The 15,312-nt window shown below is 37.9% G+C and overlaps 1 protein-coding gene across 7 annotated transcripts in view; it reads right to left on the bottom strand.

Moving 5' to 3' along the window:
* MPDZ (multiple PDZ domain crumbs cell polarity complex component) overlaps nt 1-15,312 on the bottom strand; it is a 156,924-nt gene that overhangs the window by 121,996 nt on the left and 19,616 nt on the right. For all 7 annotated transcript variants that reach the window (XM_082628525.1, XM_082628527.1, XM_082628530.1 and 4 more), the window contains exon 2: nt 189-262. In XM_082628525.1, the coding sequence (XP_082484651.1) occupies nt 189-204 (16 nt within the window). In that variant the 5' untranslated portion in view covers nt 205-262. The remainder of the gene's footprint in view (nt 1-188; nt 263-15,312) is intronic.

Here is a 15,312-nt window from a genome sequence, read left to right as displayed (position 1 = left end):
TAACACTTCATATGAAATCATCCAAATATAGAAACACATTACCTTAATACAATGCTAGTGGATAAAAAAAAATTTTAACTAAGTTACTATAGACAGAATCCAGATATGCAGAACACACCATATTTCAAAGATCCCAATGGAAGGAGTTTCAACTATTATCAAAATGGTCAGGAAGAAACAGGTCTTACCTATAGTTTCTAACATTTTTCCCAAGTTCAGTGTCTTTCTCTCCAATGATTATAAACAGCAACTACAAGGAACTCTAGGGAGAAAAGAAAATGGAATGGTTATGTTTTACAACTTTAAAATTATATTCTAAAACCAAATACTCTAAAAAGCACTTGATACTACTATGATTCCTTTGACCATTAAAATCTTGTTGAGGTAACTTAAGATAGTTTTCTTTATAGGCAAAAAAAAAGTAATCATTTTAGGATTTATTCAAAATTATCTTACATTTGCAGATAATACTTGTATAATAAGGTAAAAGGCATAAAATCTGTTTTAAATAAGATAGTAGAAGTATCCAAAATATTTCCTTAAGAGCTTCTCAACACAGACCACTATAACCTTGGATTCACTTACAGATCCTTACCCACAGAGGAAGGCATTTACTTGGCTCCACATGAGAAATTCCGTAGGCGAAAAAAAGAAAAAAAAAAAATCTAAAAAATAGAATATATGATCCTGTCCTTGAATGCTCAGTCTTAACTGGGAAGATGATTCAGACACACCAATTAAGAAATGAATTGTGACACTCGAGCAGTAAGTGAATCAATGCAAGATAACATATTAAATCACAGACAAAAAACTGAATAAAAGAGAGCATAACATTAAAAAGATTTTTTAAAGTTTTCAAAATACCCTCCTGTCAATAATCTCTCTTATTCCCACTCAAAAAAATCTTCTCAACTCCTTCAACCCACACAGATTTCATCCTTCTCTGATAATACTCATCTAGGCTATTTAAAGTACCAGATACAGATCTCCGCTGACAATATCCACACCACTAACCCATCTTTAACCTTTGCTGTCCAGCAGTTTTGCCCAACTGATTCCAAGTTACATCTATCCTTTGCCTTGCGGAAAATCCTGAGTCATTAGGAAGTCAGTGGGTCATTTCTTCAATGCAGAAAAGGAATCCAAAACCAGACATCTTCACTTTTCATCTGGAAGATGAGACAGTGGATTTCTCTGAGAAGGGACAAGTTGCCTCCTGTAATCTCTTTAAGAGAGAATGCATTTGGGAAAAAAGGAAGAATGTGACGTACACACGCAGATGCACAGACCATCAATGCCTGCAGTCAGCTCTGTGTAATAACTGAGAACATTACTTATTGACTTTCCTTAACCCAGTTTAGAATATAACAATTTAAAATAACTCCACTTCAAATAGTCAAACAGCTCAACTACTGGCACTTGTTTTAGAAAGTGCCCTGGTGTCAAGAAAAGAGGGCACTAACCTAGAATTGAAACCTCAAGAGTGGTGCGGCCTTGAGCAAGGGGCCTATCATCTGAACCTTAGTTTCCCAGAAAACGCACTTACTCTTTGGGTATGTAATGCTAAATGAGATTAAAAATATATATATACCAATTTCCAGCTCAGTGCAAAACTCCTAATTCTAAAATATATATTTAGAATTAATGCTGAGCCCATGTATTGAATAGATTAGCATTCCAATGCATAGTTTCATGGGGGAAAATATAGGGAGATCTTTAAAATAGTTATATTTTTTATTCTTATTTACAAGGAGAATATAATAGTCCTTCATAAAATAGAATATTATTAGATCCCCTCTCAAAAAATTATTAACTTTTGACAGAAAAATAAAAGGAAAGATACCCCAACAGAAGGAAGCCCAGGTCTACAAAGGTGTATTTAATGCAACCGCCCAAGAGGAAGCATGACAGCAGTGAAAGGGCATGGATGAGGGAGTCTGATGACTTAAAATTTCAGCTTCACCATTTACTAGCTATACACCCTTGTTAAGTCACCCATCTATCTCTTCTGAACTTGGAAATCTCTAATTACAAGTGATTGGTATTCATAAAGTTTTGAAAGGGTAAAATTATATGCATGAGTGCTTGGTATACACAATAAAATTTAGTTCTATCCTCTTTCCCGTATGAAAAATTAACTCAGAAAGATAAACAGTATTCATGACTTGGCGAGGGAGGGGGATAGGCCTATGGATTTAGAGGCCCACTGTTAATGAGGATTCTGCAGAGAAAGCACAGAGTAAGCAGTTCCCAACTGAGAAAAACACCGGCATCCAAAAGTTCACCTGCAAGTCAGGTCTGTGGAAGCAGAATTACTTTTCATTTTCCAGAGAAACCCTTACCATAAAGGTTTTTTATTTTTTTTTAAAAAAGCTCAATTCAGCTGCAAGTCACTGGCATTAGTTCCCAGATGAGAGCTCCATTCCTCTGGATTTCAGTATTAAAAAATTAGTTTCACAGTTTGTCTTCTCTGCTCTGATGTCCCTCAAATAAATAGATAACTATTCTGATTTCACCAGGATAGAGATAAGAAGTTGAAAAAAATGTTCCTTTCTATGCCCTATACTCCAATGGCAAGTATTCAGTTTTAAGTGTAAAACTCATTTGTAATCACAGAATTTTTGAGATAACAGAGATGGCATCCACTCCCATCAAACTGCAGACATGAATTCTTTCTCACCCTTTCACCGCCCCACCAACACCCTTCCCTCTTTACCCATTTCAACACTGTATGAAAACAGAATGGTACCTGGATGATAACAGTGGGTCATGGCCAATGGATAAGACATAAAGAAGGCTCAATACATTTCAGAAGAATGCCAAGTTCTCTGGGTTTTTCTGGGCAATTCACGCCAGCAGTGATGAATCAGAGGGGCAGTAAAGAGGTGAAATAAGATGTGGGTACAATAACAAAGAGACGGACACGAATGCTGGGGCAGCAGTGGTAGTAACGGCATAACGGCAACCACACAGCACCTATTACATTCAGATGTAGATTCATCACAATCTACTCACTGTACAAATGTGGAAACTGAGGCACAGAAACATTAAGTAACTTGCCTCACTGGTAAGTGATGAACCTAAGATTTGAACCCAGGCAGTTTGGTTCCAGAGTCAATTAATTTAGCTTCTACGATATACTGCCCCTTGATAAGAAGAAGACTCACCTTACCATTCTCTTTCCTCTATCCAAGTTCAACATTGTGTAGACCTTGCTCTACACAGGAGAAACTAAAAAAAGAAATGGCAGCCCTAAGTGAATGAAGTCTGAAAGGGACTGGTTCAGACTACTTAACATAGCCCACAATCCACACAAAGGTATGAACAAGTCAGAGTTAAGGATTTTAGAAACTATGCGTAGGTACATCAAAGAAAGATCAGTAATATTCCCCATTTATATAATGTCCATATATGTTTAAACAAATCACTTTTGAAATTCAAGATTTTAAGAAAAATCTCCAAGAAAAAATAAGCCTCTTTATATTAATATTCGAAGTACCTTTAAAAATATGGCTATTATATGTCAAAGTACTAAATCCCTCAACACAATGAGAATAAGAATATTCAAATAGTATAGAAAATACTAGCTTCTATACAGTAGCCCCTCTAGCTACTGTTTATATACTCTGCTTGTAGCCAGATCACTATTTAGCTATAATTGAGCCTATTTCAGTAGCCATAGCACTCAGAACTACAGGTCATACCAATAATGGATCAATGAATTCGGTGCCTATGAAGCACTATAGTGCTAGGCAAGTGCTGTTTCCATACATTACATCATGGGAGCTGGGGCCCCAACCATCTTGCTCTCCATAATATCCTCCACTGCCTGGCACATTATTCTCTCCATTTTCCAGATAAGGCAACAGAGGAAAGGAAGAGGCTGAGGTCTTACTCAGGGTCACAGAGCTAGTAAGCCAGAAATCTTAGATTTGAATCCAACTCTGTTTGATTCAAAGTCCCCACTTACTCAAGCTCACTCTCCCTTATTTTCCATATTGTTATAGGAAAAAAGAAAGTGCAGGGCAATGTATAACATTGCTAGTACTTGTATAAAAGAAGAGGAGGGAAAACATTTGTATAAGTCAAATTAATATGTGCATGTTTATGAAAGCATAGACTATTCCTACAAGCTTTCCAAAGGCACTAATGGTGGGATGTAGAGAGCTGGAGAACATTAGGAGAAACTTATTCTGACCTGCACTTCTTCTGAGTTTGAAAAATTTTGTGTCACTATAAGGTGGCCAGATTTTGCAAATTAAAAATACAGGATAGGGCTTCCCTGGTGGCGCAGTGGTTGAGAGTCCGCATGCCAATGCAGGGGACACGGGTTCGTGCCCCGGTCTGGGAAGATCCCACATGCCGCAGAGCAGCTGGGTCCGTGAGCCATGGCCGCTGGGCCTGCACTCCGCAACGGGAGAGGCCACAACAGTGAGAGGCCCGCGTACCGTAAAAAAAAAAAAAAAAAAAAAAGATAAATAAAAAGAAAAAAAAATACAGGATACCTAATTTAATCTGAAATTCAGATAGATGAATAAATTTTTAGTATAAGAATATCCCATGCAATACTTAGGATACAGTCATACTAAACACTAAATTGTTGATTATCTGAAATTCAAATTTAGCCAGGCATCCATTATTTTATCAGGCAAGCCTACTCATGTACATATTGTCTTAGGAAAAAAGCCAATTTTTAAAATCATTTTTAATTTAAGGACTTTATGCTTCCTGCAGAACTTTAATATAATGACAGTGTTGCCAAATCCTTTATAAATCTCTAACCATTTTAGCTGTGACCATATGATTCTCCAACAACTGGTTGATAACACTAGTTTCAGTCGAGGACAAAAATCAGACAGCTTCTTTCGTTTCTTTTAGAAACAGAAACTAATTAATTAACAAATCATTTTACTTTTCAACAAGTTGTACTGGTATATGTAGGCACAGCTTTTGTGTAGTAGAGAATCAGTGCCTGAAACATAAAACAAATCATTCTGCCCAACACAGATTATATGGCAACTAACAAGTGAAAATATGTCTTACGCTAAAAATAACTCTACTAAGAGAAACTGCCCCAAATGCATACAATTTTCTAGTTATCTTAAACAATTCTGACTGTAAAAGGAGTACACCATTAAAAGAGCTTGCTGCAATGGTTTGTGGCTAGTCCAAGTCACTTAGCGTCTGCTAATGCATTTAAATTTAGCACTTGTCTCATTCTCAGCTGCCTCAGCACTACCTGAAGTTAGCAGACAAGTACAAGGCTGTAGTCATTTGCAGGTAGTTTGTCATAAAGTCAATTGGCCATGACAGCAAAACTTACACTTGCAGTCATAATTCATACTCTAGGGTAACGTTACTGAACTACTGTTACTGAACTACTGCAAGAGCACAGAAACATCCAACTACCCACCAACATCATGCAATCATCCAACAGAAAAGTCAGCTCTTCTTAGCATTTGTTCTTTAGAACTTCTCCCTCATTTTTACAGGCTTGATCTAAAAAGCATTTGTGAACAAAACCTTGCTTTCAAGTTGACATTTATGAATCTCCCCGAATTCCTTCAGTAGACTTTATTAATTCTTTTTTGCTCCCCCAAATCGAAGAAAATCAAGTTTCAAAGAACCTTGCTTTTACAGCATAAGGCAAATACTGATTGATGGTCTTGTCCTTCCTTTATAAAATGAAAAGATAAATTACCTACCCAAAATGAATATGCTGAGGGGGCCACAGGGTTATAAAAGAACTCAAATTCTGTTGTTTATTGATTCAGCAACTCACGGGGCTCCTACATGATGAGCATGTTGTTAGGTGAGAGAATTAGAGGAATGGGGACACAGTCTGGGAACTCACGGGCCAAATGAATGTAAGAAAAAACAAGTAAACAGACACTTAAAATATAAGAAGACAAGAGAGGGATGCCATCAAACCCAAACTGAAGAGAAAGGGAAAGCTTCCCGGAGGCAGAGACCCCTGCATAGAATTCTAAAGAACAGGTGGGAGTTAGGGCAGAACGGGTGATAGAAGAGCTCCCAACATAGAGGCAAGAGTACCTAGCACCCTTAGGAGCATTGCAAGTAGTTACTTATGCCTGGACCAGGCCTGAAGGAGAAGGAAAGACAGAGGTGATGAGGCTAGAGATGTGGGTACAGGCTAAATCACTGAGGGCCCTGCATGCCATTCTTGAAGAGTTTAGAGATTTAATACTGAAGCTTGTTTCGGTACAGTGAGTGACACAATCAAACTCTGTTTTAGAAAGATAACTCTGGTGATAGTGTGGAACACCTATAAAAGGGAAAAAAAAGACTGGAAACAAGAAGGTCAGGTAATAGGCATTTTCAAAAATAGAGATGAAAGTGAAAAATAAATGAAAATGGGAGACAGATTTGAGGAATTAAGAGCTGTAAGCAACAGGACCTGGTAAAGTGGAGGTAAGGCAATCCCAGCTTTCCTGCTTGAGATATTGATCGAATGGTAATACTAACCACTGAATAGAGAATATAAAAAAAAAAAAATAGCAGGTCAGTGGTATGACTGTTCTAGAAATAAAGCACTATAGTGATCAAGAGTTTAAAAGGCTGGGTTATACAGTACCTCATAACACTGTGACGGACTGAACTGTATGCCTCCAAAATTCATATGCTGAAGCTGTAACCCTCAATGCGATTGTATTTGGAGATAGCGCTTTTAGGAAGTAATTAAGGTTAAATGGGATCATAAGAGTGGGGTCCTAAACCAAGAGGACTGATGGCCTTATAAGAAGAGACAGATATCTATCTCCCTCTCTCCCTCCTTCCCCCACTCTTACCCTCCTTCCCCCTCACCACATGCAAGCACCAAAGAAAAGCCATGTTTTTTCTTTGGAAGGACACAGTGAGAAGGTAGCCATCCACAAACTAGAAAGAGAGCTCTCACCAGAAACCAAACCCTGCCAGACCTTGAGGTTGGACTTCAGCCTTCAGAACAGTGGGGAAATAAATTCCTGTTAAGCCACCCGGTCTATGGCATTATTTACAGCAGCCTGAACTAATTAATACAGATTTGAATCTTCCCACAGCCCCTGCTCCAAGGAATATACCATTACACACTATGATATGCCCCTTTCCTTCAACCATAACCAGGGGAACAAGGGGTGGGCCCCTCACCCAAGGAAAGACAATCTAAGTGCTGACCTAAAAGGCAGAATTGGGCTACAGTCTCTCTCTTGGGAACTAGAGAGAATAAACCAATTAGCAGTGGAGCTAGAGTGGAAAAGATAGAAGGAGCATGAGTAAAGAATGAAGAGGCTAAGATGGGGCACATGCCAGCCTGAGTTAAGAGAGACCAAAACAAATAGAGACATGGGTAAAGACAGAAGAACACAGCTGACATTAGGAGAGAGGCAGGTATTCTTTGGGAGACCCAACACAGCCAGTGAGAGGGAAACAGAGTAATTGGTCCCTAAGATGCACGGTCACTGACATCCATTCTTACAGTGCACTCCATTTTGCCAGAGGTAATTAGTATGAGTCTCTGTTTGTTCCATTCAAACACACCTAACTATTACAGGCTGCTTTGGTATAGCATCATACTATCACATCCCAAACAAACCAATATCCTGCTTAAGAAGTACCCTTCCTCCTTTAACTAATTCATGTGGATTCTCTACTTCCAATAAAGATTTGAGGGAGCTTACAAGCAAAGATAACTTTAATAGGACCACTGAGATAATTAAGATTTTACAGGGAGATAGTTACATCGGAAAAACAAAGCATAAGGAACTGCTACTATGGTGGGTGAATAAAATACTATATTCAGTTTTGATCAGAGCCTGAGAAAAGCTATCAGGTTTCAATCAAACAAATCATAAATCCATTGTTGAAAAAGGAATGTGAGATGCAACTGACAAGGTTTCATTCTGTAAATGAAACCACAGTAACTGTGGAAAACATTTACAAATAATGCAAATATTTCTGGCTAAAACATTCCAGTCAAAGAAGAATAGAAATACTTTCACTTCAAACTCTACTAGAAAAATAAGCCAAATATGCATGTTAAAAATTAAAAGTAACACTTAAAAAACAGAAATGGAATCTATAATTTATAAACCAGGAGGAAAAAAGAAGGAACAAAGAGTACTAAGCAATCTAGAAGAGGCTGGGAACAGAGCAGAAAAGAAAAAAGATAAAAGCATAGTAAACAAAAATCACAAGAGGACTGAAATAAATTCAGATATCCATATTCCCAACAAATATAAATGGGTTAGACTCATTCACTAAAGAACAGACTCACAATCCATATCTCAAAAATGAAAATGAAAGTTCCAGAATACAGTTTGATGTCACTTAATCTATAATTTTTACAGAATATAAAATAATAATATATGCTACATATAAATAGGTATATATGTGCTTTCATCATTTCAACAATGAATTAAAAAGATATTCTAAAATTGCAGTTATGATTACTTTTAGGAGTGGACAGATGGAAGTAGTAGCTTTAGATCAGAGAGAAGTCAAAAGGGGACTTTAGCTTTCTCTATTTTTTTTTAGGAAACTATACTTTTAGAATGTTTAAGCTTATATATGTAAAAAGTAATTGGGTTGAAATATTTATGGATAAAATGGTGAAATGTCTGGAATTTGCTTCCAAAAAATGAAAGAGGACAGAAGAAATAAGACTGGCCATGAACCTGTGGCTGTTAAAACTGAATGATGGATACATGAGGATTCACTGTAATATACACAGTGTAAAATGTACATTTTAAGTTTTTCATAATAACAATTAGAAAAATAAGAGAGTGTCAGTAAACATATGAAAATGTTAATACCTAATTTTGGAGGATGGGACTAGAGCTGGTTATTTCCTTCTTTATTCACAATATTTCTCAAATTCTCCCTAGCATCTTTCCTCAACAAAAAAAGATTTCACTTCAAACTACTAAATTACTTGGAAAAAATTTTTTACCATTGGTAAATGCTACCAGAAAGATAATTTCTTCAGGCTAGATCAATTATACTCCAACAAAATGAAAGGAAATATTATGAGAAGACTTTTCCAAAAATTAGTATCATATAAGGAATTTTCATTTTCACCATTAAAAACAAAGCTTTATTCTGATTTTCTGATGGCTACTCTGCTTCTAGTTTTACGAAGCCCTTTTAGATAACAGCCTTAGAAGCAGATCTTATGGCCCCGGATTAGCCAATTCCTTATGACAGAGCTAGCAGCAGGCAAGAAGTGATGAATGACTACTGCTGTTCTAGTTTTGAACATATACACAGTGCAAACCAAAATCCCCACCTTTGGAAATTGATGGGTGAACCCAAGAGAGTACATAAATATAAATGTTTCAATTGAAAGAAAACTTATCTTTCATGCATACGCAAATGACGATTCAATATTATGAACATTCATATAATATATCTAAGCTAATACTATAATACGGGCAAGTGGCATATTAATCCACAATTATGTGGACATACATAAATTACAATCATTACTTTGACTAAGAATCCACATACTCTAAACAAATTTTGGTGAAAATAATATCAACTTATTCCTTTTCCTAGGAATTTCCTAATAGGGAGAAAAAAAACCTATTGAAAAGGAAAATATATATAATTTAGATATTAGGATATTTTATTACTTCTAGATACACTTACACGACAATGTGTTTATACTAACAAACATGGTCACTGGCTATATTTTCGTTTTGAAAGCTACTTCCTTTTATTTTTAAGATTGTTGGATTGAGGTGGAGGGCTAACTGTTCTTTCAAATAGTATAACATGTTCTATCCTTAACTGCAGATTCCCTAAAAGCACAAAGATACTAACTTTAAAAGGACATTTCACCAGATTAATATCCAATTCCAGAATTACACACTTATATTTTGTGATGCTTTTGAGTCAAATTCCCTTATTAACTGCTCACACCTAAAGGTGAAGTCAATTTTATGGTTGAAAGGAGCCTCAAAAAACATGTAGGTCACAGACAAGCTCAAGTTTGCTGAGGTTTGGTTCTACAACAAACCAGTGGTGTGTCAGGCTGCTATATATTACTCAACTGGCTATTTGAAAGGCTGAACTTTTTTTTTTAAATATACTAGACAAACCAATTCCATTTATATTCCATTGTATTAAATTTATTTCCTTCCTCCTCCACCATCATCCATATTTTTTTAAAAGAACAACCAAACACATACACACACACACATTTTCTCTCTCACTCGCGCGCGCTCTCTCTCTCTTTCTGTCTCTCTCTCTCTCTCCTAGAGAACTAGAGATTCCAATACCTTCTCTCTGGGCACCCATTTTTACATATTTTCCAGCCGTAATGTTCTCTCTTAGTACATTCCTACAGGACAGGGACCCTCTCCCCAAATCAACTCACACCAAATATGGTGACTCAGAAAAAAGATTTAGATGCTTCTGAGAATGAAGATTTAGCCTCGCTGTTCTCTCCCTAGCCAAACTCAGAGGAATTTACATTGTTGGGCAGTTTACCCGTTTGCTACCACATTTTCAGTGCTACGAGCCAAGATGCAACAGGCTGTGCACGTTTGTTGGACAGAAACAGGCAGGGGGATTCCTCCAATGGCTGCCCTGCAGGCGAGCAACATCAGGCAGACATCAGACTCCAGAGGCAGCTAGTCGCACATAAAGCACTCACTCCAGCCACATAATTGTCTTGGGGGAAACCAAACATGTGCAGGAGGATTAACTCTGTGCCACAGAATTCTCAGGTGTTATTCCTACAGTGGGCAACCAATTCTCCAGAGAAATTACTTCATGCCTCTGCCTCCTGCCCTTTTGCCTGCCTGGAATGAGGCAATTCTCCAGTGGATCGGGCCAACAGTGTCCTCGGTGCTTAGAAAAAGCATGAATACTCAAAGCGTCCCCATGGGACCCTGAAACATGGCCTGCAGCTGCTCTGTGTTAAGACTGATCAACTGCAGGAGGAGGTAACAGATCTCTGTCATTCCTGGCTGCCCTCTCAAGGATGATGAGTTTGTGAGATCTCAGTGACAATACTGGTGCAGAACAAAACAATACGTGGCTTTGTCAGTTGTGACTCAATGATTCCTTAGGGTAAGGCCCTAAAGAACAGTGCAGAGACAACCTTTCCAATACAGATAAAACTGTGGAACTCAGAGACGGGAGGTGACAAGAATATTACAACCACGCTGCTTCAACTTACCTCCCCACTCAACTAATCCATGCTCTTTACCAAAGGTCATTTCTAGGGCTTTCCCCCATAACTTTTAAAATAACTCTACTTCCACCATTTCCAAATTGCTTCTCCTGTTCTGGAATCTTTTCTACAAAAATGATGAAGCATCGTCTATCACATGGCCTACTTAGCTATCATTGAGCTCTAAGTACTATACATAATTAGATATTTTTATCTTTCCACATCAATCAGTGCCTCCTAAATTCAGTTTGTGGCTTTCCTGATTTCCCTTTGCTGAATTTGGATGGGAACAAAGATAAAGTTTACAAACTTTACTCAGAAAAGGGCAGCCTCAAATTTCTAATAGGAAATCCTCTGGGAAGAAAACAACATACTGTAGTGATATTTAACGTGGCTGTTTTCCTCTCCTGGACTATGCCTGTGGTGACTAGAGGTCTGCATCCCCTGTTGGTTTAGTTCCAACTCTTTGCACAGAGGAGAACCAGGCATATATGAGAAGAGCTTGTGAAAGATCATGCTCTCTTGCTCTGAGTCCATTCTTTGTAATAATTTTCATGAAGAAATTTAGAACCCTTAAGTTTAGCTGGCAGAAGAAATCAAATTTGCAGTTACTAACACTTAACGATTTCAAATATCTTATTTGAAGACATCAGAAAATTTTGTGAGCTTTTACTCTTTCCAAAACAACTTGCTAACACATTTTACAGATATGGAAGTAGAAGGTCAAAGAGACTACTAACTTCCCCAGTGTCACATAACTCACATCTTTTATTAAGGAATTGTATTTCTATATCCATTATTATGTGAGGGTACTGAAAAGTCTAGGTAATAAAACATCAACAATTATCTGAAAGTTTCAGCCAAAAATAATCTTAATTTAGCTACAAGAGGATTTGGGGGCAGAGAAGAAGGGAGAAAATAATAAACTTAAAAATCTTACTCCATCAGAATGGGTGTCTATGCTAACTCAATTCCCTCAACAATAGAATGTTTAATTTTCCATGTCATTTTGCTGATTTAAAAAAAAAAAGCAACTTCATTCTTCAGGTACAAATTCACCACCAAATACTCCCTTCAAGAACCAAAGGTTTCCAAATATATACTCACCACTAGAGTATCTAAAATGTAGGCTTGGTTGTAATCCACAAACTAAAGCAATAATTTGTCATTTAAGACTTTTTAAACATGCTATTCAATGACAACTAATAATAAAACTGCATATAAGGGGGCTTCCCTGGTGGCGCAGTGGTTGGGAATCTGCCTGCCAATGCAGGGGACACGGGTTCGTGCCCTGGTCCGGGAAGATCCTACATGCCACGGAGCAACTAAGCCCGTGAGCCACAACTACTGAGCCTGCGTGTCTGGAGCCTGCGCTCCACAACGGGAGAGGCTGCGACAGTGAGAGGCCCGCGCACCGCGATGAAGGGTGGCCCCCGCTCGCCACAACTGGAGAAAGCCCTCGCACAGAAACGAAGACCCAACACAGCCAAAAATAAATAAATAAATAAATTTATTTATTTTTTAAAAAAGAAAAACTGCATGTAAGAATTGGTTGCTATTACATCCACTATAATAATAACTCTTCCAGAGAATAAAATAGTCCATAAGTGAGTTTTTTAGACAATGAACCAGCATTATTTTTACTGTCTGAAATGAAACCACTTATGAAATGGCTTTCATATATCCGTCTTCTTAAACAGAGCATATGTGCTTCACAAACATACACCCATTTTCAAGTAAGAAACCTGAGGCTCAGAAAGATGAAAGTGTTTTCTCCTACATTCAGGACGCTTGTAAGTACGAGTGCTAACATTAAAAGCCAATCCCATTCATCAGAGCCAAGTCCTTTCTACAAAATCATAGCTCTGTGCTCTAATAATACTACTACAGGAAAGAAAATAGCTATTTACCTTCAGATGAAGTAGCCTCAGGCAGAGCTTTCAGAGTTCCCAAGCTGTTTTATAAAGCTCTCTTGAAAAAATACTCTACCATTTTACTAGCTGTGAGATCCTGGGCAAGTCACTTAACTTCTCAGAGCTGCTGCTGTAAAGTGACATTAACAATAACATATGCAAAGTGCCTGGAAGTAAGAGGCATATAAAAGCTGCTGCTATTTATTATTTTTGTCTTCTAGTGTCTGCTGTTTCCAATTTGCTATGTAACTCCTTAACATGAGTGAAAATTGATCACTTCTGAACTGGGACTTGCAAACTGAACCATGTCTTACCTATGCAGTAAACAAAGCACATGGCTTTAGGATAGCTTTCCCATTGCTGAAAACTATCTGTACTTTTTGTACTATTTAGGATCCCCCTCTAAAGTACTTCAAAGAAGCAGAAATGAACCCAAAGAAACTGTAATCCAAAATTCAGCTTAGTCAAAGAACTGACACTTAGAAGTATTAAGTTATCAACCAGAGAAGACAGAGGGAGAGGGAATAGGTTTGGTTTCTGGCAGGACACAGATAAACAAATGGGAGGAAGGGAATAATGAGGTGAGGAAGCTGAAACGGAGAAGAGACAGAAAGCTGGAGGGCAGCAAAGTGATTTAGAAAACCCTGAGAAAATTCCTTAGCACTTACAAGGCCAAGAGGTGGCGGGGGCTACTAAGGTCACAGATGCCCAGAAGAAGGGAATCATTTCCCCTGCCAAAGTGAAATCTGATCTCAAAGGAAAACCTCGAGCTCTATCTTCTCTAACCCGCCAACTAGCAAACACAGTAAAACTCAGTACATCTGAGTTACTGTCTTTGTGACTCAGCTGTCAGAATCCCATGAAATAAAAGTATGTGAAAGTGCTTAGAAAATGGGAAGCAATATAGAAGCATTAGGCATTATTTTAAGAACAGTATCAGCATCAGAATGGCTGATACCGTTTCTTATCCCTAATTTTAAGAAAATGAACAGCAAAAAATATTATATATACACAGCACTATGTTAGCAAGTTTTAAATAAGTGCTCCCATTTCCCTAGGCATAAGGCACAGGCAGAGTTAGCATGAAGATACTTGCATGGGACACTTCCGTTCTCATACAAATAAATATGCACTTTCACATCTCATTTTGTATTTATAATTCTGCTTTAATTTAAGAAAGCATCCTAAATTCTATAAGCTTTAAGCCCCCCAAATCTGTATTGCCTCTACCACTGAAGCATATGGCAAAACAAAATAAAGAGAGGTACCTAGCTTCTGAGCTCTCAATTTAGTAGAAAACAGTAAGTAATGACACTGCAACAAGATGTGCTAAATTCTGGGAGAGTACAAAGGAATCCAATGCTATCAGAATGAGTCAGAAAAAAATTGGAGATGTGACAGGTGAACTGTCCTGAAAGACATGCAACTTAGGAGAATATGAGGGACAGCCAGGAGAGGGAATGGCATCTCTTACTAACGCAAGGACATCTGCTAAGGCAATGAAACCAGAGAACTTAATGACAATGGTTCTATACTACAGGGCTACCACACTAGATAGAAGAGAGGAAAGCACTGTCCCAAGCATAGCTCCCTGGGACTATGCCCTGCAGGGAGATAGCAGTGCATTTTAGATACATGGGGCAGGGGTGGCAGGGAAGAGGGGGGTTACTAAAATTTCTTTTCCAGAAAAACAATTCTGGCAATAGGCTAAATAATTCACCAAAAATACAAAGAACTAATGGGACGTCCCTGGTGGTCCAGTGGGTAAGACTCCAAACTCCCAGTGCAGGGGGCCCAGGTTCAATCCCTGGCCAGGGAACTAGATCCCACATGTCAAAACTAAGAAGTCTGCATACTGCAACTAAAACCCGGTGCAGACAAAAATATATATATATTTTTTTTAATTCTTAAAAATAAAAAAAGAACTAATAATAGTATAGCCAGATGTTAGGCTGTTAAAAAAGCCCAGTCAGGAAAGAATGTGAGCCAAGATTAATGCAGTGGCAAGAAAAAACTAAAAGAGTTGACACAAATACACTCATTAGAGAGAATTAAAATGACCAATGACCACTAGACATGAGTTGGGGGCAGGCATAATGAGCAAGTGACAGCAACAAAGGTTGACTCTCAATGTTTCTAATCTGGGAAACTAGAAATACTGGAGCATCATTAGCTTAAACAAAGAAAGAAAAATGTCATTTAGAGGAAGAGGCCAGAAATGCA

This window comes from Mesoplodon mirus (assembly GCF_964341445.2).
Source record: "Mesoplodon mirus genome assembly, chromosome: 1".
NCBI classification, from domain to species: Eukaryota; Metazoa; Chordata; class Mammalia; order Artiodactyla; family Ziphiidae; genus Mesoplodon; species Mesoplodon mirus.
The sequence above is the reverse complement of the archived record's forward strand: the minus strand, read 5'-3'. Positions and strand labels throughout refer to the sequence as shown.